Genomic DNA, 26,698 nt, shown 5'->3' with positions numbered 1-26,698 from the left:
GGTTCGTCAGGGCCTCCAACAGCCGAAGCTAAGTAGTAACATTAACATGATGCCTTCTAATTGCAGTCGCTGTACTCATAATATACAGGAGAACGTTCGCCTTACGGCGAGGATAGCTGTGCTACAAGCCCAGCTTCAGACGCAATCGTTAGGCAAGGGTAATTTCAGTGTAGGAAAGGATGAAACAGCGTCTGTGCCACCAGTAAGTACAGATAGTTAGTATAAATCCCCTGGCACGGTCCCTGCAGCCGGACAACTTTCTCACGGTTTCTGGAGGGAAATGCTGTAGGAACGCTCAGCCGACAGAAACTTTCAACCGGTTTTCCCCATTAAGCAGCGGGGTCGGAGTCAGAGGCCGAGCCTTCTCTTGTCTCTACTCCTCCCGTTACGGGGTCTGAGACGCCAAAACTTCCCACCATTAGCTCTGACAAATTGAAAACTCTAGTCATTGGCGACTCCGTTACCCGCAGTATTAGACTTAAAACGAATCATCGAGCGATCATACACTGTTTACCAGGGGGCAGGGCTACCGACGTTAAGGCTAATCTGAAGATGGTGCTGGCTAAAACTGGCGAGTGTAGAGAGTATAGAGATATTGTTATACACGTCGGCACCAACAATGTTAGGAATGAAACAGTCAGAGATCACCAAGCGCAACATAGCTTCAGCGTGTAAATCAGCTAGAAAGATGTGTCGGCATCGAGTAATTGTCTCTGGCCCCCTCCCAGTTAGGGGGAGTGATGAGCTCCACAGCAGAGTCTCACAACTCAATCGCTGGTTGAAAACTGTTTTCTGCCCCTCCCAAAATATAGAATTTGTAGATAATTGGCCCTCTTTCTGGGACTCACCCACAAACAGGACCAAGCCTGACCCGCTGAGGAGGGACGCACTCCATCCTAGCTGGAGGGGTGCTCTCATCTTATCTACCAACATAGACAGGGCTCTAACTCTTCTAGCTCCACAATGAAATAGGGTGCAGGCCAGGCAGCAGGCTGTTAGCCAGCCTGCCAGCATAGTGGAGTCTGCCACTAGCACAGTCAACGTAGTCAGCTCAGCTATCCCCATTGAGACCGTGTCTGTGCCTCGACCTAGGTTGGGTAAAACTAAACATGGCGGTGTTCGCCTTAGCAATCTCACTAGGATAAAGACCTCCTCCATTCCTGTCATTATTGAAAGAGATCATGATACCTCACATCTCAAAATAGGGCTACTTAATGTTAGATCCCTTACTTCAAAGGCAATTATAGTCACTGATTATAATCTTGATGTGATTGGCCTGACTGAAACATGGCTTAAGCCTGATGAATTTACTGTGTTAAATGAGGCCTCACCTCCTGGCTACACTAGTGACCATATCCCTCGTGCATCCCGCAAAGGCGGAGGTTTACGTCTTTTGAGCTTCTAGTCATGAAATCTATGCAGCCTACTCAATCACTTTTTATAGCTACTGTTTACAGGCCTCCTGGGCCATTACAGCGTTCCTCATTGAGTTCCCTGAATTCCTATCGGACCTTGTAGTCATAGCAGATAATATTCTAATTTTTGGTGACTTTAATATTCACATGGAAAAGTCCACAGAACCACTCCAAAAGGCTTTCGGAGCCATCATCGACTCAGTGGGTTTTGTCCAACATGTCTCTGGACCTACTCACTGTCACAGTCATACTCTGGACCTAGTTTTGTCCCATGGAATAAATGTTGTGGCTCTTAATGTTTTTCCTCATAATCCTGGACTATCGGACCACCATTTTATTACATTTGCAATTGCAACAAATAATCTGTTCAGACCCCAACCAAGGAACATCAAAAGTTGTCTGTGAATTTATAGCACAACACAAAGATTCCTTGATGTCCTTCCAGACTCCCTCTGTCTACCCAAGGACGCCAGAGAACAAAAATCAGTTAACCACCTAACTGAGGAACTCAATTTAACCTTGCGCAATACCCTAGATGCAGTTGCACCCCTAAAAACATTTCTCATAAGAAACTAGCTCCCTGGTATACAGAAAATACCCGAGCTCTGAAGCAAGCTTCCAGAAAATTGGAACGGAAATGGTGCCATACCAAACTGGAAGTCTTCCGACTAGCTTGGAAAGACAGTATCGAAGAGCCCTCGATCATCCTATTTTTCCAACTTAATTGAGGAAAATAAGAACAATCCGAAATTCCTTTTTGATACTGTCGCAAAGCTAACTAAAAAGCAGCATTCCCCAAGAGAGGATGGCTTTCACTTCAGCAGTAACAAATTCATGAACTTCTTTGAGGAAAAGATCATGATTATTAGAAAGCAAATTACGGACTCCTCTTTAAATCTGAGTATTCCTTCAAAGCTCAGTAGCCAGGACCTAGGATCAAGAGAGACACTCAAGTGTTTTAGTACTATATCTCTTGACACAATGATGAAAATAATCATGGCCTCTAAACCTTCAAGCTGCATACTGGACCCTATTCCAACTAAACTACTGAAAGAGCTGCTTCCTGTGCTTGGCCCTCCTATGTTGAACATAATAAACGGCTCTCTATCCACCGGATGTGTACCAAACTCACTAAAAGTGGCAGTAATAAAGCCTCTCTTGAAAAAGCCAAACCTTGACCCAGAAAATATAAAAAACTATCGGCCTATATCGACTCTTCCATTCCTCTCAAACGTTTTAGAAAAGGCTGTTGCGCAGCAACTCACTGCCTTCCTGAAGACAAAGAACGTATACGAAATGCTTCGCTTCAGTCTGGTTTTAGACCCCATCATAGCACTGAGACTGCACTTGTGAAGGTGGTAAATTACCTTTTAATGGCGTCAGACCGAGTCTGCATCTGTCCTCGTGCTCCTAGACCTTAGTGCTGCTTTTGATACCATCGATCACCACATTCTTTTGGAGAGATTGGAAACCCAAATTGGTCTACACGGACAAGTTCTGGGTTGGTTTAGATCTTATCTGTCGGAAAGATATCAGTTTGTCTCTGTGAATGGTTTGTCCTCTGACAAATCAACTGTAAATTTTGGTGTTCCGAAGGTTCCGTTTTAGCACCACTATTGTTTTCACTATATATTTTACCTCTTGGGGATGTCATTCGAAAACATAATGTTAACTTTCACTGCTATGCGGATGACACACAGCTGTACATTTCAATGAAACATGGTGAAGCCCCAAAATTGCCCTCGCTAGAAGCATGTGTTTCAGACATAAGGAAGTGGATGGCTGCAAACGTTCTACTTTTAAACTCGGACAAAACAGAGATGCTTGTTCTAGGTCCCAAGAAACAAAGAGATCCTCTGTTGAATCTAACAGTTAATCTTAATGGTTGTAAAGTCGTCTCAAATAAAACTGTGAAGGACCTCGGCGTTACTCTGGACCCCGATCTCTCTTTTGAAGAACATACCAAGACTGTTTCAAGGACAGCTTTTTCTATCTACGTAACGTTGCAAAAATCAGAAACTTTCTGTCCAAAAATGCAGAAAAATAGAAAAATTAAACTTTTGTCACTTCTAGGTTAGACTACTGCAATGCTCTACTTTCCGCACTAAATAAACTTCAGTTAGTGCTAAATACAGCTGCTAGAATCCTGACTAGAACCAAAAAATTTGATCATATTACTCCAGTGCTAGCCTCCCTACACTGGCTTCCTGTCAAGGCAAGGGCTGATTTCAAGGTTTTACTGCTAACCTACAAAGCATTACATGGGCTTGCTGATACCTATCTCTCTGATTTGGTCCTGCCGTAAATACCTACACGTTCGCTACGGTCACAAGACGCAGGCCTCCTAATTGTCCCTAGAATTTCTAAGCAAACATCTGGAGGCAGGGCTTTCTCCTATAGAGCTCCATTTTTATGGAATGGTCTGCCTACCCATGTGAGAGACGCAAACTCGGTCTCAACCTTTAAGTCTTTACTGAAGACTCATCTCTTCAGTAGGTCATATGATTGAGTGTAGTCTGGCCCAGGAGTGTGAAGGTGAACGGAAAGGCTCTGGAGCAACGAACCGCCCTTGCTGTCTCTGCCTGGCCGGTTCCCCTCTTTCCACTGGGATTCTCTGCCTCTAACCCTATTACAGGGGCTGAGTCACTGGCTTACTAGGGCTCTTTCATACCGTCCCTAGGAGGGGTGCATCACTTGAGTGGGTTGAGTCACCGATGTGATCTTCCTGTCTGGGTTGGCGCCCCCCCTTGGGTTGTGCCGGGGCAGAGATCTTTGTGGGCTATACTCGGCCTTGTCTCAGGATGGTAAGTTGGTGGTTGAAGATATCCCTCTAGTGGCGTGGGGGCTGTGCTTTGGCAAAGTGGGTGGGGTTATATCCTTCCTGTTTGGCCCTGTCCGGGGTTGTCATCGGATGGGGCCACAGTGTCTCCTGACCCCTCCTGTCTCAGCCTCCAGTATTTATGCTGCAGTAGTTTGTGTCGGGGGCAAGGGTCAGTTTGTTATATCTGGAGTACTTCTCCTGTCCTATCCGGTGTCCTGTGTGAATTTAAGTATGCTCTCTCTAATTCTCTATTTATTTCTCTCTCTCGGAGGACCTGAGCCCTAGGACCATGCCTCAGGACTACCTGGCATGATGACTCCTTGCTGTCCCCATTCCACCTGGCCGTGCTGCTGCTCCAGTTTCAACTGTTCTGCCTGTGATTATTTTTATTTGACCATGCTGGTAATTTATGAACATTTGAACATCTTGGCCATGTTCTGTTATAATCTCCACCCGGCACAGCCAGAAGAGGACTGGCCACCCCACATAGCCTGGTTCCTCTCTAGGTTTCTTCCTAGGTTTTGGCCTTTCTAGGGAGTTTTTCCTAGCCACCGTGCTTCTACACCTGCATTGCTGGCTGTTTGGGGTTTTAGGCTGGGTGTCTGTACAGCTCTTTGAGATATCAGCTGATGTACGAAGGGCTATATAAATAAATTTGATTTGATTTGATCGATTTGGAGGTAGAGGGTCCGTCATGTTCTAGGGCGGTGTGTCACAGCATCATCGGACTGAGCTTGTTGTCATTCTCAATGCTGTGTGTTACAGGGAAGACATCCTCCTCCCTCATCCTGACATGACCCTCCAGCATGACAATGCCACGCGGCATACTGCTCGTTCTGTGCGTGATTTCCTGCAAGACAAATCTGGTGCAGTCCATGAGGACCCCCCCCCCCTTGTTCAGGGACACATTATTCAATTTATGTTAGTCACATGTCTGTGGAACCTGTTCAGTTTATGTGTCAGTTGTTGAATCTTATGTTCATACAAATATTTACACACGTTAAGTTTGCTGAAAATGCAGTTGACAGTGAGAGGAGGGGGAGTGAGATAGTTTACCAACATGAGTCATTTGGTTGCTAACTTATTGCTAGTTATTTATTATCTCATCTAATTACATAGTATCTGTCTTGACTGCATTAAACCGACAGAAGCTAGTTAAGCTCAGCTAGGTAACGATAACTAGGCTAATTGAGTCTACATAAGTTTAACTGTGCTCTCTCTCCCCTTCCAAATCCATTCAGATGACAATGGGCCTCAGGATCTCGTCACGGTATCTCTGCATTCAAATTGCCATCGATAAAATGCAAATTGTGTTCGTCTGTAGCTTATGCCAATGAGTCCAGACAGTTTGCAATGTACATACGAGAAGAGGGGCATCATTTACTACCAAAATTATCGCGATTATCTGGTTACCACCAGTGTTTGGAATACGTTGACCTCCTTGACAAAACAGACCATGGGACACCTTTTCACAAAGAGATTCATTGTTCAAATTCCGCAGTGGGTCTGTGTAAATTATGCGATTGTATTGGAGACAGGTTTATGGCAGTCATCTATTCATTTACTGTTATAGTATCTCTAATTAGCAGCCAGGAAAACTAATTGTTCTCACTTTATGATAGAACAGTCAGATTTTTCTGCCTGACTGTGGCGTTCTTTACATTAATTATTAGGATTTTCTTGTGATCACAACAAGACTACTTATTTTGCTCAAATAGAACATTACGTTTTCTGCCTGAGTGGGGCGCTGTTTACCACAATTGTCCGGATTATCTGGTTACCGGAACAAAACAATTTATTTGACTCAGAGATCAGAGATTTATTTGACTCAGAGAAAAGATGGGCCTGGCTGACACAAAAATACATTAGGGGAAAGGATCCACAGATAGAGGCTGCTTATCTTTCTGCACATCTCTTTATTTACAATGCTGGCTGGCTGTCATGGTTAACAAAAACGCAGGACATTGAATGCTACCTGAATTGACTCAGAAAGGTAACATAAGTAGGCCAATAGTATCACAGCAAGGTCAAACAAGTGTGTTTGTGTCAGATCATCCAGTGTCCACGGCAACATCATAGATTATTCTCTACTGTGATGTGTACCATGGTTTTAGCCATGCTCTCACTAACACTCATCTTTTCTCTTTCTCCCCTTACGGAGACTCTTGGACCGCAACTGAGGACACCCTGGCCTGATTCCTAGACGTGCCTGGGCCAATCTCACCTGGCCTCCTTCTACCTGCCTGTTGGTGTCCTGATTCCTAGACGTGCCTGGGCCAATCTCACCTGGCCTCCTTCTACCTGCCTGTTGGTGTCCCGATTCCTAGACGTGCCTGGGCCAATCCCACCTGGCCTCCTACCTGCCTATTGGTGGCCTGATTCCTAGACGTGCCTGGGCCAATCTCACCTGGCCTCTTTCTACCTGCCTGTTGGTGTCCTGATTCCTAGACGTGCCTGGGCCAATCTCACCTGGCCTCCTTCTACCTGCTTTTTGCTGCCTCCACTGGATCTTTCTCCCCCATCAAGTAACTGATCCCACTCTGCACACACCCAGAACCCTGGATTCCATTACTTACCATCACGTCTTTATCAAAAGCCATCAGACCATAGGGTCTTGAAGAGTTAGTACTTTCCCTATAGTCATTATGGATATGGTCTGAGCCTGTCAGTTATCAGTTATTCCATACCAAGGCTAGATGAGGCTGAATGGCAGTATCACCACACACACAACTGCAATGCAACTAATGACGGAATATTCAACAGTCTGTTCAGTCTGTTGAATATTCCATCAATGAACAGAGGGATGTCTTGGCTTTATTCGACCTTCAAAAAGGGACACACCATGAAGGAAGTTCATCAAATAAAGTCATTGACAAGAAAAGTCATTTACTACATCAATTATAGTCACAGCCTCTCTCCTTCATTTGCTTAACTGGGGTGATGGGCTGAAGTAACAGTTTACAATAAGCAGGGTGGGGCTCAACAGGCGGAAGGCATCCCAAAGGGCACCATTTTCTCCAAATTTTCCCATGTATAACGCTCTGCTTTTGAGTTTCTGAGAGCCTTGGTCAGATGGTCAAATGGCTTTTCATAAAGACGTCATGGTAAGTAATGGAATCCAGGTTTCTGTGTTTGTGCGGAGAAGGATCAATGACTTGAGGGGGAGCAAGAACATGTGCAGGCATCAACAAGCAGGTAAGAAGGGGGCCAGGTGGGATTGGGCCAGGTACAGTATGTCCAGGTGTCAGGCCAGGGTGTTCTTAGTCGCGGTCCAAGGGGAGGGGAGACCTTGAAAAGACGAGTGTTAGTGAGAGCATGGCTAAAACCACAGTACACATCACAGTAGAGAATAATCTATGATGTTGCCGTGGACACTGGATAATCTGACACAAACACACCTGTTTGACCTTGCTGTGATACTGTAGGCCTATTTATGTTACCTTTCTGAGTCAATTCAGGTAACATTCAATGTCATGCGGTTGTGTTAACCATGACAGCCAGATATTGCTTCAGTTGTTTCGTTTTGACTTCTTGTTACCTGGTAAATAACCAACAGCCATGGTTAACCACAAGGGGGAAAAGGCGAGGGAACAGTCTATGTCAGCTAGGGCCATCTTTTTAAAGAAACACCTTTTATTTCCATTTCTAGTTGAGTAAAATAAATTGTTTTGTTCTCGTCATAAAATAATACAGAGAATAGCGGTAGCTCCAGACTCAGGCAGAAAACTGAATGTTCTATTCTCAGCAAGGCCCACATTTTCAAAGAAAACAAATTATATCTATTTGAACAAAATGGGTCGTTTTGTTTGTGATCACAAGAAAATCCTAACAATTCAGGAAAAGAGCGTCACAGCCAGGCAGAAAAATCTGACTATTCTATTATAAAGTGAGAACAAATAGCTTCTCTGATTGATATGGCTTTTACTTAGAAATAGAATGAGATGATTTGTCTGTATTAAAATGTGTCCCAGTGCAACATGCCTAGCTCTGCCCACGGGACTCGTTGAAATAAGCATCCGTCACCATTTTCCAACGGATCAAGAGATCTCACCACACCAGTTTGATGAAAACAAGCTACTACACGCACCGCTGTCGTGAAAACTAACAGCAGCAGGGTTTTTCCTGCATAGAAAAGTCTTGGGTGGGCCGCCTGAGTTTTATTTTGGGCCGCCTATGTCTAAAAATAAGACAGAACTAAATAACATTTGACAAACTATACTCCTACAATAAAAATGCCCAGTACAGCTACCATCTAGCCACACTACGCAAACAGTACATTTCTCCTTCAGGCATTGTGGACAAACCGAGCCATCTAAAATACGCCCTGCCTGAAACACAATTCAAGCCTCTGCTTGTCCCTTAACCAGAATACTTCAGGGTTATCATCACCATTTTTACAAGACACAACATGTCTTAGATTGACATACAGAGGACAATAAAACACTAAATAGATTTAGTTTTCGGCCATGATCACACAGTAGACACATTGTCTCCTCTTCGGGCGCTCTGTTAAATCTACCCGTCTATATAGCCAGAGGGAGGGTGTCGGATTTTCGTTAGGCTCAGGCAGACATAATGGTTTAGGGGTGTAGTTCTCTTTGGTGAAAGTGTACGTTCTAAGTTTAGGTTTGCACCAAACATTAACTGGCCATTGTTCCTTGTGAATCACATAGTAATTTGTTCCAGAATATATCACAAAAAAATAGATAACTTTCCATGGGCTAGAGAATTGTTATGAGTAAGATCCCAGTCTAACACTTTATAAGTGATTCTGTGTTCTGGCACATTTATCAGTGTTTTCCATAGATGATCCATGGCACACATGGTTCCCAACCCCAGTCAGTTTGTACCTTCCAAGAAACAGAAGGCTCTGTTTTGAACATTGTTACAATTATTAAGCACGTTGGATCCCACACCCCAGCAGCATAGTCCATCACTGGACACCCACAACATGTATACAGCTGAAAGTAAGCCAGATCCTTCTATATTTTCATTTGGTTTAAACACTGACCCCAAGGCTCTACCTGCAGATTCTGCCAGTGATCTAAGGCCGTCTTCAACGGCCATGTGTTCATCCAGTGTGAAACCAAGGTAATTATAGAGACCAGTGTAGAATAATGGGGTCGTGTCCACTTCTCTGCACACCCTTCTGGGTCTTCTCTTGATTCATCACTAGTGTCAATTTAGTACACCGTAAATTAACAACATTCTACATATTCTGGAAGCAAGGAGAACTATGACATCAGCATACAACAAGATGCCCAGGAATATATCCGCAATTTCAACACCAAGTTTAGCATTTTTGATTTGTAGGGCTAAATCATTAGCATATAGTGCAAATAAAGTGGGCGAGAGTGTGTCTCCCTGCTTTACACCGTAAAGGGGTTGGAAACAAGCCAGTCCTGAGGTTACTGACCTAAATACAGGCAACTGGAGTCAGATAAAAGAGCTTTGATAGCATCAAAGAATAATCCATCAATTCCCATTTTAATTTGTCTAAAAGCAAGGTCTCTCTCTACTCACCCAATAAAAACCCTTCTGAAAATCAATAAAACAGGAAGTTTTTGTTCAGAAGTTGGTTCTCTCTCTTGAATTCGAGACAGTATAGATCAGTGGAAACCATGTGTTTGATGCATTTCATACCATTCCACTTATTCCGCTCTAACCATAATGAGCCAGTCCTCCCAAATTAATGGGCCACCTGTGGTTTAGATGTGTCCTATACATGCTCTGGCTTTCCTAAAGCCATTCTGTTCATCAGAAAGCTGGCCAGATAGTGAGAGCCTGTTATTTAGAATGCAAGAATCAATGGTGTAAAGTTCTTAAGTAAAAATACTTTAAAGTACTAATTAAGTATTTTTTTTACAACTTTTACTTCACTACATTCCTAAAGGAAATAATGTACTTCTCCATATATTTTCCCTGACACCCAAAAGTACTTGTTATATTTTGAATGCTTAGCAGGACAGGAACATTTTAAAATTCAAGCACTTAGAGAACTTCCCTGGTCATCCCTACAGCCTCTGATCTGGTGGACTCACAAAACACAAAGAAATACATGATGAACTGCAATATTGGAGAGATGAGAGTTGCAACTCAATATTAGAAAGGTGTCCTTAATGTTTTGTACACTCAGTGTATATCATTAGGCCTACTTCAAAAAAATGGTGCATATACCAATCCAGGGCGCCCAAGTGGTGCAGCGGTCTAAGGCATTGCATCTCAGTGCTAGAGGTGTCACTACAGACCCTGGTTCGAAATTCAGGCTGTATCTCAACTGGGTGCACAATTGGCCTAGCGTCGTCATGATGGCCGTGGTAGGCCGTCATTGTAAATAAGAATTTGTTCTTAACTGACTTGCCTAGTTAAATAAATAAAAAATATTCCCTTGAATCACTCACTCACTATACGGTATTTGCAGTACAATATGGGCTTTAAACTATGACCGTTTATGGTAATACGGGTGCTTAATGTGTAAATCGGGAGGTGCCGGAACATAAAGTGAGCACTGGAGTGGGGAGACCTGGGGAGGTTCTGAAGTACCGGAACACATACACAAAAGTCCTTTATAATAAAGCATTGCATGCAGATCATCGCAGTAGAGTAGAGGCACTTACAAGTTGCAAACACGGAGAACATTTTTAGTAGCATAATGTCCGGGAAAATGTTGGCCTTTTTTTTCTCCTTTTTTTTTTTCTCCTTCATTTTAATGACTAGAGACTTTGGCAGAATATTTTTTAATACCACACACATGATCGAAATGGCAGGTTACTTTAACACTGACAAACTGAGAATATGAGATCAATAAAAACTACTTTGTGTTGAATCCATTAATAGCCCAGACCTGTGTGTGTGGAGAAACATATTGTAGGCTACAATATGAGGAGGAAATTAGTCCTAAAAATGCTTTCCAGTTTCACTGACTCACCCAATGATGCGCAGCTCCCTTGCTTGTGATGGCGGACGCGCTCATACCAAAAGCCACCTCTCTCGCTCTCTCTCTTGTAAAACAATATTTGGAAGTCGGTTAAATATTTTGGTCGCCTACAGCATAGTCGTCTCTTTTCAGCAGGAGCCATTTGCTTTCCAACCTGTGTTTTTCCTCGATTGGATTTGAAATATTGGGAACGGCCTGTTTTGTCTGCATGCTGCTTTTTTTCCAGACACATTTGCTGCTTGTTCCCAAATGTAGGCCATTCCTTGTTCTATTCCTTGTTATTGGGCTACAATCCACAGCTAGGCTATAAAAAACGCTATTGATCCTCTGTTGCTAAATTATAGGCCTTCTCAAATGTAGGCTATTCCTTGTTCTATTCCTTGTTCCTTGCTATTCCTTATTCCTTGTTATTGGGCTACAATCCACAGCTAGGCTATAAAAAAGCTATTGATTCTCTGTTGCTAAATGATAGGCCTTCTCATGGTGTAGTAGGGTATTCTGAATTATTTAATTTATTTCTGAACAGACAGCAGTAATTCTATAACTTTGGCAAATGTATTTAAATGTATCAGGGATGCTGCAGTTCATTCAAAACCCTTCGCGGGGCTATGATTCGGGGCAGCAGGTAGCCTAGTGGTGAGAGCATTGAGCCAGTAACCGAAAGGTTGCTGGATTGAATCCCTAAACTGACATGGTAAAAATCTGTCATTCTGCCCTTGAACAAGACAGTTAACCCACTGTTCACTGGTAGGCTGTCATTGTAAATACGAATTTGTTCTCAGCTGACTTCCCTAGTTAAATAAATTATAAATAAAATATAAGGAAATAAATGATGCATTGCAACACTGGAGAGATGAGAGTTGCAGGCTCATGTCTATCAGAGCAGAGAGGGATCATAGAAAGCAAATATCCTAGTTATGTGAGAGATACTGGCGCGCTTCTCACACAGCCACCGCCATGCGTTGATCTCAAACATAGGTTACAATGGACTAAGGATGTGGCAAACCATGAAGAGGCAACTCGAAGGAACTTTGATCAATTCCGAAAAAGTTCAAATAAGTGTTCATGCCACTAGAGGTACCGGGTCTGGCCAATTAGGTTCCGGGACAACACAGTCCAAAACGGAGAGACGCCAGGATCCGGGCCAAATTAAGCACAATGGCGATTGAATACTGCAGATTGTACCTTTAATCGTGTTTTGTCCTCTCTCCACCCGAGCAGACAGTCGAGACTAGGAGGTTGCATTCCCATGTGGATCAATAGACACTTCTTGAACAAGTGGAGTATAACCAAGCCATCTGCGTTGTTCGGGGTAGGCTTCCCGGGGTGCAGCCCCGAACCGTTTGATGGTCTAATAATTGGGCAAAAATGATTCCTGAGGAGGGCTTTAGGACCATGCGGACTAAGGATGTGGCATCGCGCTTGCTGCAGAGAGTGTGGGAGAATATTGTTCTTCTGCCCAGGTCTTTTTTGGATCATAATTTAGGTGGTGGGCTGGCGAGGCGTGGTCATGAACGTGGCCAATGGTGCAGTCTCCAACATAAAATGTATTGTTGGTCACAGTGACAAAATGTAGCTGTTGTGAAGATAATTTCCTGCTATTCTACACAATTTGCCATGGTTTATGCTATCTGAGTGACTCAAACATTATGTCAAAATCAATGGGCCCCATGCCATAACAAATATACTCCTGAATGCATCATTTTAGGAATATTAGATTCTCCCTTACTGTTTAGCTTTTATTTTGGTGTTCGTTCTCAAAGATGATCTTATTTTAAAATATAGGTCCATTAACTTTTGAGCTTACTTTGTGTGAGATTGTAGTTTTTAATTTAAATTTTTTTTTTTTTTCATCCTGAATTTGTATTATTTTATTATAATATACTGTACAATATGTGTCTCCAAACACCTAGGCCGAGGCTATTGATGGATTCAAGACAAAGTCGGTTTTCTGCCTGAGTGCCGCTATTTTCTGGATTATTTTGTGACCAGAACAAAACTGCTTATTTTACTCAACTATATATTTAATTAAATTGTATTTCTTTGAAAAGATGGACCTGGCTGACATGAAAAATACATTAGGGGAAAGGATCAACAGACACAGAGGCTGATTATCTTATTTACAATGCTGGCTGTCATAACAAAAACGCAGGACATTGAATGCTACCTGAATTGACTCAGAAAGGTAACATAAGTAGGCCAATAGTATCACAGCGAGGTCAAACAGGTGTTTGTGTCAGATTATCCAGTGTCCACGGCAACATCATAGATTATTCTCTACTGTGATGTGTACTATGGTTTTAGCCATGCTCTCACTAACACTCATCTTTTCTCTTTCTCCCCTTACGGAGACTCTTGGGCCGTAACTGAGGACACCCTGGCCTGATTCCTAGTTGTGCCTGGCCCAATCCCACCTGGCCTCCTTCTACCTGCCTGTTGGTGTCCTGATTCCTAGACGTGTCTGGGCCAATCTCACCTGGCCTTCTTCTACCTGCTTGTTGCTGCCTCCACTGGTTCTTTCTCCCCCTCAAGTCAAATGAAAGCCCTCATCGTTTCTCTGTCTCCTCTTCCAAAGGGCCTGAGGCTCTAGAACCACGACTGAGGCTTGACACCTGGACGTGTTGTTTTACTGTTCCATGATACATGGCGTAGATGTGTCTATACTCTGGGGCGACTTTACTCTTAAGATGGCTGTTTTTACATCTGTAGGACAATTGCTGAAATATAAGATATTGCATTCGTAGGTAGGATACATTATTCAAAAATGGAGGCAAAATTATTTACATATTTTTTTTAAAGAGTGTGTTTGTCTGATTTTGTAGAATTCATCACCAAATGGAATCACTGCTCTACTGTGAAGTTGTCACGTACCACCCCATACCATTGCAGGTAATGAATGACAAGAAAAAAAATGTATTTCAACAGTCTTTCATACTTACAAGTTATTTCCAGTTATCTCCATGACCTTTCACTATCTTTGGGTCGTAGACACAGTCCTCCTCTTCCATGCCAACCTCAGGTGATACCAAGCCAGTGTCATAGCCATGCACAGTGTGCCAGGTCTTCTGCTTGGGGTGGTTCTTCTTCTCTATGATAATAACCTTCCCCACATCCACTCTGACTTGAAGTACTCTTTTCTCCCAGTAGGGGACACCAGGGGGGGTTTCAATGGCTTTTAGAATGTCCCAACTAACATAGACACCAGTTCCAAGAACACTTTAGTCTGCACTTGGTGTGAAACCATTGTTCTTAATCAACTCTGTTGTGGTGCCGTGGAACATCACATATTCTGTCTGGTCTTCAGGAAGTGTGTTGCTGTCTAGGAAGTTGATGTAGTATGGGGAGTTAGCCATAAACTAGAAACCAAACTGCAACTGGATACACCTCTGCTGAGATGAACTGTATTATAAGTCAATACAATGCACAATAACACATTGTAATATTAAATAGTCCTTTGGCTAAAACTGTTACACCAAATAGTGATATTTATACAATAACAATATGCTGAATCACTATTGTTACAGTAATATTACAAGTGTTGTAACATTATCATGCTTACATATAAATGTACTTTGTAAACAGGGATTGTTTAATATATCTAAGATAAGTGTCCAATAACAAGACTGTTTAATAAAGACTTGTTTATTAAACAGTGTATGCTTAGGAAACAGTGCTTCTTACTGATCTCGCTACTGTGCTTTCCACTAGTTACCACAGCCACAAATGAAGGAAAATAAAAATGTGCCTTTTGGTCTTCATTTAAGGTTAGGGTTAGTCATCAGGGTTAACAGTGAGGTTACATCTAGGGTTAAAGTTAGGGTTATGTTTAAAACCACACTTTAATAAGAAATAGGCGAGGTTGAAGACTTTGCGGCTGAGGTAACTAGTGACGACTCACTACCGTGCTTAGGTTTCATTTCCAGGTTTCCACTCGTCACTAGACATAGAGATGAATAGAGGGCACACTTGCCACAAATAACTGTCTCTATGTCTCTAGAGAGCATAGCAGTCCATCAGAATGTAGAACCATGATACCTCTATGTAAGTGAAAAGCAACCATCCCACACAGATAGAGGTGGTCTAATAAATACATAACCATAAACCTACTGTATTAAAATGTTTAAGTGGTATGTCACCAACCTGACATTGAAAGCTGCTGACATCTTTTGCAAACAGTAGTGAGCATTCAGCTGCCACCAGCGTCAAACTGGAAGACACCTTATAAACCTATGGCAGACACACAACATTGACTAAATATTGCCAATGTTTCCGCAGTAAAGATGCTTCAGATTAAATGAACACACTCAAACAGTGGGTGACTTTAGAGGTTTATTTGAAATGTATTATAGGAAGACAATTATTCGGAACAATTATGATCAATGATACACGCCTTGTTTATGTCAAGTGAATATCATTGAATCGTTTTTAAAAATGTGATAAGGTTATATTAATTGCATATACAGTAGGTGTATTGCCAATTATCAGCAAGCCTTTGGCAAAATATAGCATATTCCTATGCAATATTGAATGTGTAGCTATAGCAGCATGTTACATCCTCTTATCCTGATGAATATGAAGTGTAATGCTCCTTGAATACACCTTCAAGACTCAACCTCCAGTGAGGGGTTTAACCTGAGGATAGAGAAACACACACAATATGTTAGAACCTGCAAGTAGTGGAGTACATATTTCAAGTGCAAGCCTTCTAGGAAAATGAAAACTTCCATTTAGTGATTTGTGAGAGAAGTTCAATATTACATACTTTTTCAAGATGGCCACTTTCAGCAATGCCATGACTTTGATTCTCTTTGGGTCGTAGACACAGTTCTCCTGTTGGTTGCTCGGCACCATGCCAACACCAGGTGGAACCCAGGCAGTGTCATACCCATATGTGTGCCAGTCGTATTGCATGTCGTGACCCTGCACATCAATGATCTTAACCTTGCCAACATCCACCTTCACTTTCAGAACCATCTTGTCTGAGTCATCGGCCCCAATGGGGTATTTAATGGCTTTTCGGATGTCTCGACTGAGGTAAACACCTGCACCAAGCATGCCATCTTTGGAAGGTTTGAATCCATTTCTCTGTATATCCACAGCAATCTGTTTTGATGTTCCATGGTACATCACGTAGACGTGGCTGTCCTCAGGGGAGACTCCACTCTGAAGATGACGGTGTCGAGATCTGTAAGATAGAGAGACCGTTTTTGCAGAAATGTGATAAAAGTACAACCTTCTACAGTTGCAGTATTTTAAATTTGAGGCAAAATATCTCAAACTAATTTGTAAGCCCTCCACAAATATACTATAACAATGCCATTGGAAAGCTCAAAACACAATTGACTGCTGTGAAGTTCAATTGTTCATGACAGGTAAAACCAAGAGAATGTTAGCAGTGCTTTACAACAGTTTATTCTATACTTACATGTTGTTTTCTTTTACTTTCATGACCTGCATGACTTTGATTCTCTTTGGGTCGTAGACACAGTTCCCCTGTTGGTTGCTCAGCACCATACTGACCCCTGGGGGAACCCAGGCCGTGTCATATCCATGCTCGGTATGCCAGGTCTCCTGCATGGGGTGGTTCTGTCGATCTATGATTTTAACCTTCCCTACATCCACTTTGACTTTTAGTACTCTTCTCTTATTGTTGGAAACACCAAGGGGGTATTTAATTGCTTTCCCGATGTCTCGACTGACATACACACCAGGCCCAAGTTCTTCTCTTGATGGTGTGAAACCATTCTTCTTTATCAACTCTGTAGCCTCTTTTGTGGTGCCGTGGAACATCACATATTCTTTGTGATCCTCTGGATGCTCATTGGTCTCAAGAATGTTTTCTAAGTAGTATGGTGAATTTGTTTTGTTTTTCTGCTTGGTGTACCCCTTCAACGCCATAATAATCAAACTGCAGCTGAATACACCTCTGACAAATGAGCTGTAATCCCCAAAACTATTTTTAAGGCCTAGCCATTTTGCAAATGATTTAGGCTGGAACCGTTAAAGCAAATTGTAATGTTTAAATAACTATTCAACGTATCCAGAATCAATGTTACAATAGTATTAGAATAGCATTATAACATTCGAAAGTAAAGACTGGTAAACAAAACAGTATTTGACTTATATCGAGTGTTCAATAATAAGACAGCTAACTTCTAGTGTTTCAAATAACATTATTCTCACCCGCTAAAGTAACAGACGAATGCAGGACTATACCGTATGTGAGGGTTTCCTCCCACTCAAGTTTCATTTCCTGGTTCTTGAGGAAAACGTTAGGTTTTCTGTTTCTTTGTAAGTAAAAACCACACCCACTCACGTTAGAATCTAATCTAATGGGTACATGATCATGAACATATGTGAAACGTCATGCCGTATTAAGACCTCTGGAGCGTTTTAAAATTGCAATGCGGACACCTTTGACAAATACATTGACGTTTTTTGTCTTTATACAGGACCAGTCAAAAGTTTGGCACGCCTACTCATTCAAGGGTTTTTCTTTATTTTTTACTATTTTCTACATTGTAAAAAAGTAGCGAAGACATCAAAACTATTAAATAACACATGGAATCATGTAGTAACCAAAGAAGTGTTAAACAAATCCAAATATATGTTATATTTGAGATTCTTCAAAGTAGCCACCCTTTGCCTTGTATATCAGACTACGATCAGAATCAGTAATGTGTTGTCGATCTAAACAGTGATCACACAACCACTGTCTGCGACTAACAGGAAGACACCGTTGATACGTCTATGGAAGGCACAACATTGACCAATATTATCAATATATTTCTACACCACAGACGCTGTACATTAATAAAACCTGTTTGGATTTTGTGGAGGTAAAACACTCAAACAGTATAGGGAACTTCTACAGTTTATTTGAGATGTATTATAGGAAGAAAACCCTTCTTTAAACAAGGTATGATCATTGATACACGTTCATTATCAAGTAAATATGATTGATTATATTTCTAAAATATATGATAAGGTTATATGATTGATTGCACATCAATTCCCATATCAAATCCTCAGCCTTTTGTGAGCCTATTTTGCTCCTTCTTACTGTGGACTGTTGCTGCATCATGCTGGACATTTGAACCATCCACTTCTGACACCGAAAATCCAGAAGAAAACCCTCTTGGGGTTCCAGACACTAAGACAAGAGTAGCTTAAGGGACATTTCAAAGTGTTTCAACTTCATTTTCATCATCTCCAGCACCACCCCAACATCAACATGCAGGGTGTGAAAATTGCACATTTCTATGTTTTGTAGTTTAAAAAAAAAGATGTTTCCAATGACATCATCAACCAATTAGTAGAGAATTATTAGGCAACGTCTACTCATTATTTGTTAAAATCACACAAACGCACACCGATGACGTCATCTTTTTTACCACAAAACATAGAAACATGCCATTTTCTCATATGTTGTTGATGTTGGGGCAGTGCTGGAGATAATGAAGTTGAAGCATTTTGACGTTGCCCATTAGAGTCAGAGTGGATGCAGTACCACCCCAAGGGGAAGACCTGGCACATTGAGTATGACACTGCCTGGGTTTTACCTGGTGTTGGCATGGTGCCGAGCAACCAAGAGGAGGACTGTGTTTACGACCCAAAATGAATCATGAAGGGAACCATAGAGAACTTGTCATTCTGAATAATCCTGTTGAAGTGCAAAATACAGGTAACTGCCAAAATAATAGAAACAGTTGAGTAAATGAGGGGTACAAACTATATTGAAACCAGGTGCTTCCACACAGGTGTGGTCCCTGAGTTAACGAATCACTTAACATTCCATCATGCTTAGGGTCATGTATAGTATAAAAATGCTGGGCCATTATTTTGACTACCATGGCGATGCCCCCATCCACAGGGCACTAGTGGTGACGTAATGGTTTGATGAGCATGAAAACAATGTAAACCATTTGCCCTGGCCGTCTCAGCCACCAGATCTCAACCCAATTGAACACTTATGGGAGATTCTGGAGCAACGCCTGAGAGAGCGTTTTCTACCACCGTCAACAAAACACCAAATTATGGAATTTGTCATGGAAGAATGGTGTCACATCCCTCCAGTAGAGTTCCAGACACTTGTAGAATCTATGCCTGGGTGCATTGAAACTGTTCTGGATCGTGGTGGCCCAACACCCCATTAAGACACTTTATGTTGGTGTTTCCTTTATTTTGGCACTTACCTGTACAATACTGCACTTAAATATATAATGCACTTTAAAATAATGTACCTACTGGACAAAATGTATAATATTAGTCAATAGGTGTCTTCTATAGACTAATAGTATCTTCAATTTAGTCGCAAATGACAGCTGTGTACTCACTGTTCAGATTGACTCAACAACTGATCTTAGTCTGATGTATAAACACTACAGACATCAATTTACTGGTCAAAGGTGTCAGCATTGCAATTTCAAAATGCTCCAGACGTCTTGCTGGTGTAAGATGTACCAGACATGTTTATGTACCCATTAGATTGGGCTTCTTTCTCATTTGAGTTGGCGTGGTTGCTTTTCACTAGCAAAGAGTTATCCTGGTCATAAATATGGATGGACTTTGCTCTCTCTCTCTAATTAGAATTTGAGAGAGAGGGGGAGGGGGAGAGAGCGAGGGAGAGGAAACCGAGGGGAAACGAGAACTAAACTCTGTCATATAATCCTGAATTAGTCTGACTGGTTGGTTGAATCTGATTCCACAGTAGCAGGTAAGGATGACCAAATTATAATTTGACTTTTTAGAAAGTTGCTTATTAGCTACTTCACAAATGTTAACATCGCATTGAAAAATTTAAATCACAAGCCAGAGGATATAATCCAATATATAGTATTTTCTATAAAAGTGAATGATACAATAGAGATTATCTGAATTATAATGTATTTATAAAATTACAAACAAGTTTCAAGTGCTTGTAACATACCAAGTACATTGTGCACTATTGACGTATTATTCATGTGAGCCAAAGAAATATACTAAGGCAACACAGTAGTTGGCAAAAGCATGTGACATTTCTGAATTAGTAGCCTGGATAAAGTCTATTTGTGGTCGACATGTTGCCCTTTATAATTCTTATTTAATTGGCAAGTATTACAATGTGCAGGCGGAGTCTCCTTTTATTACACTTCAGGTTACTTCCACAGGGCCTTCAGAAAGTATTCATACCTCTTGATTTATTCCACATTTTGTTGTGTTGCAGACTGAATTCAAAATCAATTAAGTAAATAAAAAATCTATTTGGAATGTCAAGGCAAAGGGGGTGCGAATACTTGTGTAAATGAGATATTTTAAATATTTTCAATAAGCTTGCTAAAATGTCTAAAAACATGTTTTCACTTTGTCATTATGGCGTATTGTGTGTGTAGATGGGTGAGAGAGAAAAACATTGAATCAATTTTGAATTCAGGCTGTAACAACAACATGTGGAATCAGTCAAGAGGTATGACTACTTTCTGAAGGCCTTGTAGGAGATCTAAATCGTTACTACAGGATTGCAGAAGTTTGTATATTCATAAAAGCATATTTTGCTACAGGTTCTCACAGCTAGAATCATCATGTTGACTAGGGCTTGCCTGAGGAAAATGAAACCAAACTCTCCATACTTAGACAACTTTCTCGACACTGGTGAACATCCTGAGGATCAACGAACATATGTGATGTTCCATGGCACCTCAGTAGAGGCTGCAGAGCTGATTAAGAAGAATGGCTTCATACTATCAAGAGCAGATATCAGCATGCTTGGTGCTGGTGTTTATGTTACACGGGACATTCAAAAAGCCTGTGAATACCCCCTTGGTGTTTCCAACTCTAAGAGAAGAGTACTAAAAGTCAGAGTGGATGTAGGGAAGGTTAAGATCATAGACCAGCAGGATCACCCCATGCAGAAGACCTGGCATACCGAGCATGGATATGACACCGCCTGGGTTCCACCAGGTGTCGATATGGTAGAAAGCAACCGACAGGAGAACTGTGTCTACGACCCAAAGAGAATCAAAGTCATGGAGGTCATGAAAGTAAACAAAAAGACCATGTAAGTATGAAAGAGACTGTTGTAGTGCAAACCCTCTGATTGGTTTTACCTGTAATGATGCAATAGATATAATTCTAGATCTTTCTAACGGATTTGTTTTTAGAGCCTAGTTTGGGAGGTCAGATGACCAGGAATTTAAAAAAACTAAATTTCCCCAATGACCTAAAAATCAAGTCTCCTTTAACAAATCATTATTTTAAATAAACTATGTGAAGATTGGAAGCTAATATAATATCATATTGAAGCAAAAACGGTCTGCTTGTCTTACAGATCTAGATACCGTCATCTTCAGAGTGGAGTCTCCCCTGAGGACAGCCACGTCTATGTGATGTATCATGGAACATCAAAACAGATTGCTGTGGATATACAGAGAAATGGATTCAAACCTTCCAAAGATGGCATGCTTGGTGCAGGTGTTTACCTCAGTCGAGACATCCGAAAAGTCATTAAATACCCCATTGGGGCCGATGACTCAGACAAGATGGTTCTGAAAGTGAAGGTGGATGTTGGCAAGGTTAAGATCATTAACAAACAGGATCACGACATGCAATACAACTGGCACACTAAGCATGGGTATGACACTGCCTGGGTTTCACCTGGTGTTGGCATGGTGAATAGCGACCAAGAGGAGGACTGTGTTTTCGACCCAAAGAGAATCACAGTGCTGACAATGCTGAAAGTGTCCACCATGAAAATGTGAGTGATATTGAGCCACAGTCAGTACCTTATCACAATGGAAGTACCCCTACAGTAGAAGGCTTGAAGGGCACTTAGTGTGAGTTCCACTATACACACATGCAGGTTTTAATTGAGACAGCTTGTATTCTATTCTGTTTCCTGCAGGTTAAACCCGTCACTGTAGAACTGATGGCGTTCTGCATTCAGTGGGAGCATCCAGCATCACCTCATGGTCACCAGAAGAGGATGGTTAGAATCAGACGGACCCACATGATGCAGTTCATAGGAAGAAGAAGCTATATTTTGCAGGCCAACAAGATGATTTCACATGTCAATCTATATGCAATCAATCATTTAACCTCATCATATTAAATATTCATATTTACGTGATGTAAATAATGCATGTGTAACAATGATCCTCGTTCCTATAATAAATCTCAAATAAACAAGTTTCACACATTGTTTGTTGTCTTTTCCCCCCCTCCGAATTCCAATCAGTTAATCTATTGAAGTATCTGTGCTGCGGAAATATATGAACTAATTTAGTCAATGTTGCGTGTCTTCCATAGACTTCCATAAACAGAGTTCTCACTGTTTGCGGAAGGTGTCAGCCATTTTGAAATGCTCAGATTGGGATACCATATATGTTTTTAGTTCGGTATTCATTAGACTACCTCTACTATCTGAGTGGGTGTTGTTGCTTTCCCCTTACATAGAGGCATCATGGTTCTACATTCCGAGGGACTACTATGCTCTAGGTCAGCGATCATCAACTAGATTCAGCCGCAGGTCCCATTTCTTTCTTGAACGGATGGTCGGGGGGCCGGAACATAATTACAAATCATTTGTAGACTGCAAATTGACCGCAAGAAGCACAAACAAATATGTTCGACTAAAACATAATTACAAACCTCTATTATACATGGAAATACCTTAGAACAGATTTCACAAATGAAAATCACTTGGAGCTGATTTGCTGGTGTTTTTACAGTCTTTTATGTCCAACCATTTAACTGGGCCACCAGTTGGAGATCCCTGCTCTGTGTGCCTTATCCATCTCTATAGAGACAAGCGTTGTAACCAGGAAATGAAATCAGTAAAGCACTCTGTATGAAGCACTACTGTAGGTTTCCTAAGAATACAGTATAATAATCCTGCATTTGTCAAGTAATAGCAGGTAAGAAAAATATCCTGTAATTCTAGACAAATGAACAGTCTTGTTATTGACTAGTGGAAAGCATAGTAGCGAGATCAGTAAGAAGCACTGTTTCCTAAGCATACACAGTATAATAAACAACAGTCTTTATTAAACAGTCTTGTTATTGGACACTTATCTTAGATATATTAAACAAACCCTGTTTACAAAGTACATTTATATGTAAGCATGATAATGTTACAACACTTGTAATATTACTGTAACAATAGTGATTCAGCATATTGTTATTTTCTAAACATCACTATTTGGTGTAACAGTTTCAGTTAAAGGACTATTTAATATTACAATGTGTTATTGTGCATTGTATTGGCTTATAATACAGTTCATCTCAGCAGAGGTGTATCCAGTTGCAGTTTGGTTTCTAGTTTATGGCTAACTCCACATACTACATCAACTTCCTAGACAGCAACACACTTCCTGAAGACCAGACAGAATATGTGATGTTCCACGGCACCACAACAGAGTTGATTAAGAACAATGGTTTCACACCAAGTGCAGACTAAAGTGTTCTTGGAACTGGTGCCTATGTTAGTTGGGACATTCTAAAAGCCATTGAAACCCCCCCTGGTGTCCCCTACTGGGAGAAAAGAGTACTTCAAGTCAGAGTGGATGTGGGGAAGGTTATTATCATAGAGAAGAAGAACCACCCCAAGCAGAAGACCTGGAACACTGTGCATGGCTATGACACTGGCTGGGTTCCACCTGAGGTTGGCATGGAAGAGGAGGACTGTGTCTACAACCCAAAGATAGTGAAAGGTCATGGAAATAACTTGAAAGTATGAAAGACTGTTGAAATACATTGCAAGCCATTTTTCTTGTTATTACCTGCGATGGTATGGGGTGGTACGTGACAACTTCACAGTAGAGCAGTGATTCCATTTGGTGATGAATTGTAAAAATATTTTACTCCCCCTTCCTCAGTCAAACAACAAAATAATTTGCCTACAATATGAAATAATGTAACATACCTACAAATGCAATATCTAATTTCAGCAAATACTGTCTGTTTTACTGATCTAAAAACAATCATGTTAAGAGTAAAGTCACCCCTGAAGGTTGCCGTGTCTACGCCATGCATGTTGAAACAACAAAACAGTCTGCGGTGACACTACAGAGATATGGCTTCACACCATCCAGAGATGGTATGCTTGTTGCTGGTGTCCGAAAAGCCATTAAATACCCCATTAGGTGTTCCTGAATCCAACAGGGGGGTTCTGAAACTAAGGGTGGATTTTGGAAGAGTTCTGATCATAGACAATTACCACTTGTTCTGACTCTGCCTGGCTACCAGCAGGTGTTGGGACGGTGCAGATCAACCAAGAGGAAGACTTGTGTGTCTACAATCCAAAGACAATCAAAGTGTGGGCAATGACATTGTGAATATTATTGATTATATTTCTGAAGTATTTGTTATGATTGTTACATGAATAATTGCATATTGCAAAAGGTGGCCTGAGTAGGCCTATTGTGAAATATAGCCTTAATTAGTGAATATGATCTATTCACTCATTAACGCATGGTGACGTCACCATGGAAGGCCAGAACTCCATCCCACCAAAACAGTCTTCTCAAACAGCTCTTACATTACCACTGAATGCACAAAACATTATGAACACCTGCTGTTTCCATAACATTAACAGATGTTTAAACCTTGAGACAACTGAGATATAGATTGTGTATGTCTGCCATTTAGAGCGTGAATGGGCAAGACAAAATATTTAAGTGCCTTTGAACGGGGTATGGTAGTAGGTGCCAGGTGCACCGGTTTGTGTTAAGAACTGCAGCGCTGCTGGGTTTTTCACAATCAACAGTTTCCCGTGTGCATCAAGAATGGTCCACCACCAAATGGGCATCCAGCCAATTTGACAACTGTGGGAAGCATTGGAGTCAACATGGGCCAGCATCCCTGTGGAACGCTTTTCCACACCTTATAGAGTCTATGCCCTGATGAATTGAGTCTGGATGGCTGAGGGCAAAAAGCAGGGTGCAACTCAATATTAGGAAGGTCCTCTTAATGTTTTGTATACTCAGTCTATAAAACACAGGAGTATCACGTTTTTGACTGCGCTGGGCCTTTAAGATGTCCATACCAAAGACCATTTAGCCATTTCATATAGAATTTTAGGACTCCTGTAGGGGGTGCTATAGCCCATAGAAACACATTGAATAACACATTCACTCACGGCAAAACAGATGGTAAAAAAATGTCATAACAAGGAAGTATGTTTTGAAACATGTTTCCTGTATCTGAGAGATATAAGAAAGCTCAGGATATTTTTTATGTGTAATAAAATGTGGAATGGCTCTATTCACCTCCAGTCATTTTTACCACAAAGTCACTGAATGACCGTCTGACTAGTCCTGTGAAGCTTGTGGGCGTTGTAGAGAAATAACGGACGACACTGCAGCTGGAGCCTCAGTCAGCACACCTGCCTAGCCAAGGGCCACAGGCCCCTTCACTAGACCAGCAGCAGCCAGAACCCCGGCTGACCCAGCATTCGTCGGCCCTCCAGTCCACTCGGCAGCCTCAGCGACGCCATCTATCCTCATCCAGGGTCCTCCAGTTCCTGCACTAGTGGGACAGCACACCTCGGGCCTGCTCTCCAATGCTGGATTGTGGCCCTCCTCTGTTGGGGAGACACCACCAGCACCTGACTGGAAACCTGCTGCCTCCAGAGTGCAGCCGTGGACTAGCCATGCCATGGAGTACTTGTCATATGGACACTTTCAACACTGTCCCCTGGCTACTGCTTGCTGCTGATGGGGTGGACCTGCCTTGGCCAAATGGACTTCATATTGACATTGGAGCAGGGAATTCTTTATTTTTGTAAATATGATACTCATACGTAGGGGTGGCAGTTACGAATTCCCTGCCGGTGAGCTCAACCTGAACTCAGTGGTAGATGTAGTATAGTAAATGTAAATCCGAGACACTCCATATAGTGTATGTTACGTTTCATATGGTATGTATTACATTGAACACAAATGTAAACGCAACATGTAAAGTGTTAGTCCCATGTTTCATGAGATGAAATAAATGATTACGGAAATGTTCCATACGCACAAAAAGCTTATTGCTTTAAAATGTTGTGCAAAAATGAGTTTACATCCCTGTTAGTGAGCATTTCTCCTTTGCTGACATAATCCATCCATCTGACAGGTGTGGCATATCAAGAAAGTGATTTAACAGCATGATCATTACACAGGTGCACCTTGTGCTATGGACAATAAAAGGACAAATCTAAAATGTGCAGTTGTATCACACAACACAATGCCACAGATGTCTCAAGTTTTGTGGAAGTCCATCATCCATTTCGTATGATATATTACAAATTACAATTTGTTGTGGCTAACGCTAGCTAGGCTAGAGTTAAGGTTAGGATTAGGAGCTAGTTTAAAGAGTTAAGGTTAGGGGTTAGGGGAAGGGTTAGCTAACATGTTAAGTAGTTGAAACATTTCTAATTAGTTAAAGTAATCTTTGATGAGATTCGAATTGCACACATTTTGGATTGCAAAATGTGTGCATATTTTTCAAACATTCACTATGGGTTTTTACAAAGTGCAGGCCAAGCCATTCCATCAGAAATTCAGAACG

General features: G+C 41.5%; 2 protein-coding genes across 4 annotated transcripts; one reads left to right on the top strand and one right to left on the bottom strand.

Moving 5' to 3' along the window:
- Positions 1 to 15,489: 15,489 nt before the first annotated feature.
- LOC139370718 (uncharacterized) lies at positions 15,490 to 17,591 on the bottom strand. Of its 3 annotated transcripts, none has more exons than XM_071110372.1 (4): positions 17,390 to 17,500; positions 16,599 to 17,164; positions 15,936 to 16,358; positions 15,490 to 15,805 (listed from the first exon to the last, which is right to left on the bottom strand). In XM_071110372.1, the coding sequence occupies exons 2-4, from the start codon at positions 17,069 to 17,071 to the stop codon at positions 15,775 to 15,777; spliced, it is 927 nt and encodes a 308-aa protein (XP_070966473.1). In that variant the 5' UTR covers positions 17,072 to 17,164; positions 17,390 to 17,500; the 3' UTR covers positions 15,490 to 15,774. The 3 variants fall into 3 exon arrangements, with proteins under 3 accessions (XP_070966473.1, XP_070966472.1, XP_070966471.1); XM_071110371.1 differs by having other exon boundaries at positions 17,357 to 17,425; XM_071110370.1 differs by having other exon boundaries at positions 16,599 to 17,591.
- Positions 17,592 to 20,760: 3,169 nt separating this feature from the next.
- LOC139369397 (uncharacterized) lies at positions 20,761 to 23,885 on the top strand. Its single transcript, XM_071108675.1, has 3 exons — positions 20,761 to 21,209; positions 21,480 to 21,905; positions 23,636 to 23,885. The coding sequence occupies exons 1-3, from the start codon at positions 20,761 to 20,763 to the stop codon at positions 23,883 to 23,885; spliced, it is 1,125 nt and encodes a 374-aa protein (XP_070964776.1).
- Positions 23,886 to 26,698: the final 2,813 nt, after the last annotated feature.

Source organism: Oncorhynchus clarkii, chromosome 17 (genome assembly GCF_045791955.1).
Source record: "Oncorhynchus clarkii lewisi isolate Uvic-CL-2024 chromosome 17, UVic_Ocla_1.0, whole genome shotgun sequence".
Classification (NCBI taxonomy): Eukaryota; Metazoa; Chordata; class Actinopteri; order Salmoniformes; family Salmonidae; genus Oncorhynchus; species Oncorhynchus clarkii.
The sequence above is the reverse complement of the archived record's forward strand: the minus strand, read 5'-3'. Positions and strand labels throughout refer to the sequence as shown.

Coding starts and splice junctions, on each gene's coding strand:
- LOC139370718 (XM_071110370.1), bottom strand. CDS start 17,071: ATGGCGTTGAAGGGGTACACCAAGCAGAAAAACAAAACAAATTCACCA. Junction 16,359..16,598: donor AAAGTAAAAGAAAACAACAT/GTAAGTATAGAA, acceptor TCTATCTTACAG/ATCTCGACACCGTCATCTTC. Junction 15,806..15,935: donor AAAGTGGCCATCTTGAAAAA/GTATGTAATATT, acceptor CTCTATCCTCAG/GTTAAACCCCTCACTGGAGG.
- LOC139369397 (XM_071108675.1), top strand. CDS start 20,761: ATGAAACCAAACTCTCCATACTTAGACAACTTTCTCGACACTGGTGAA. Junction 21,210..21,479: donor AAAGTAAACAAAAAGACCAT/GTAAGTATGAAA, acceptor CTTGTCTTACAG/ATCTAGATACCGTCATCTTC. Junction 21,906..23,635: donor AAAGTGTCCACCATGAAAAT/GTGAGTGATATT, acceptor TGCCTATGTTAG/TTGGGACATTCTAAAAGCCA.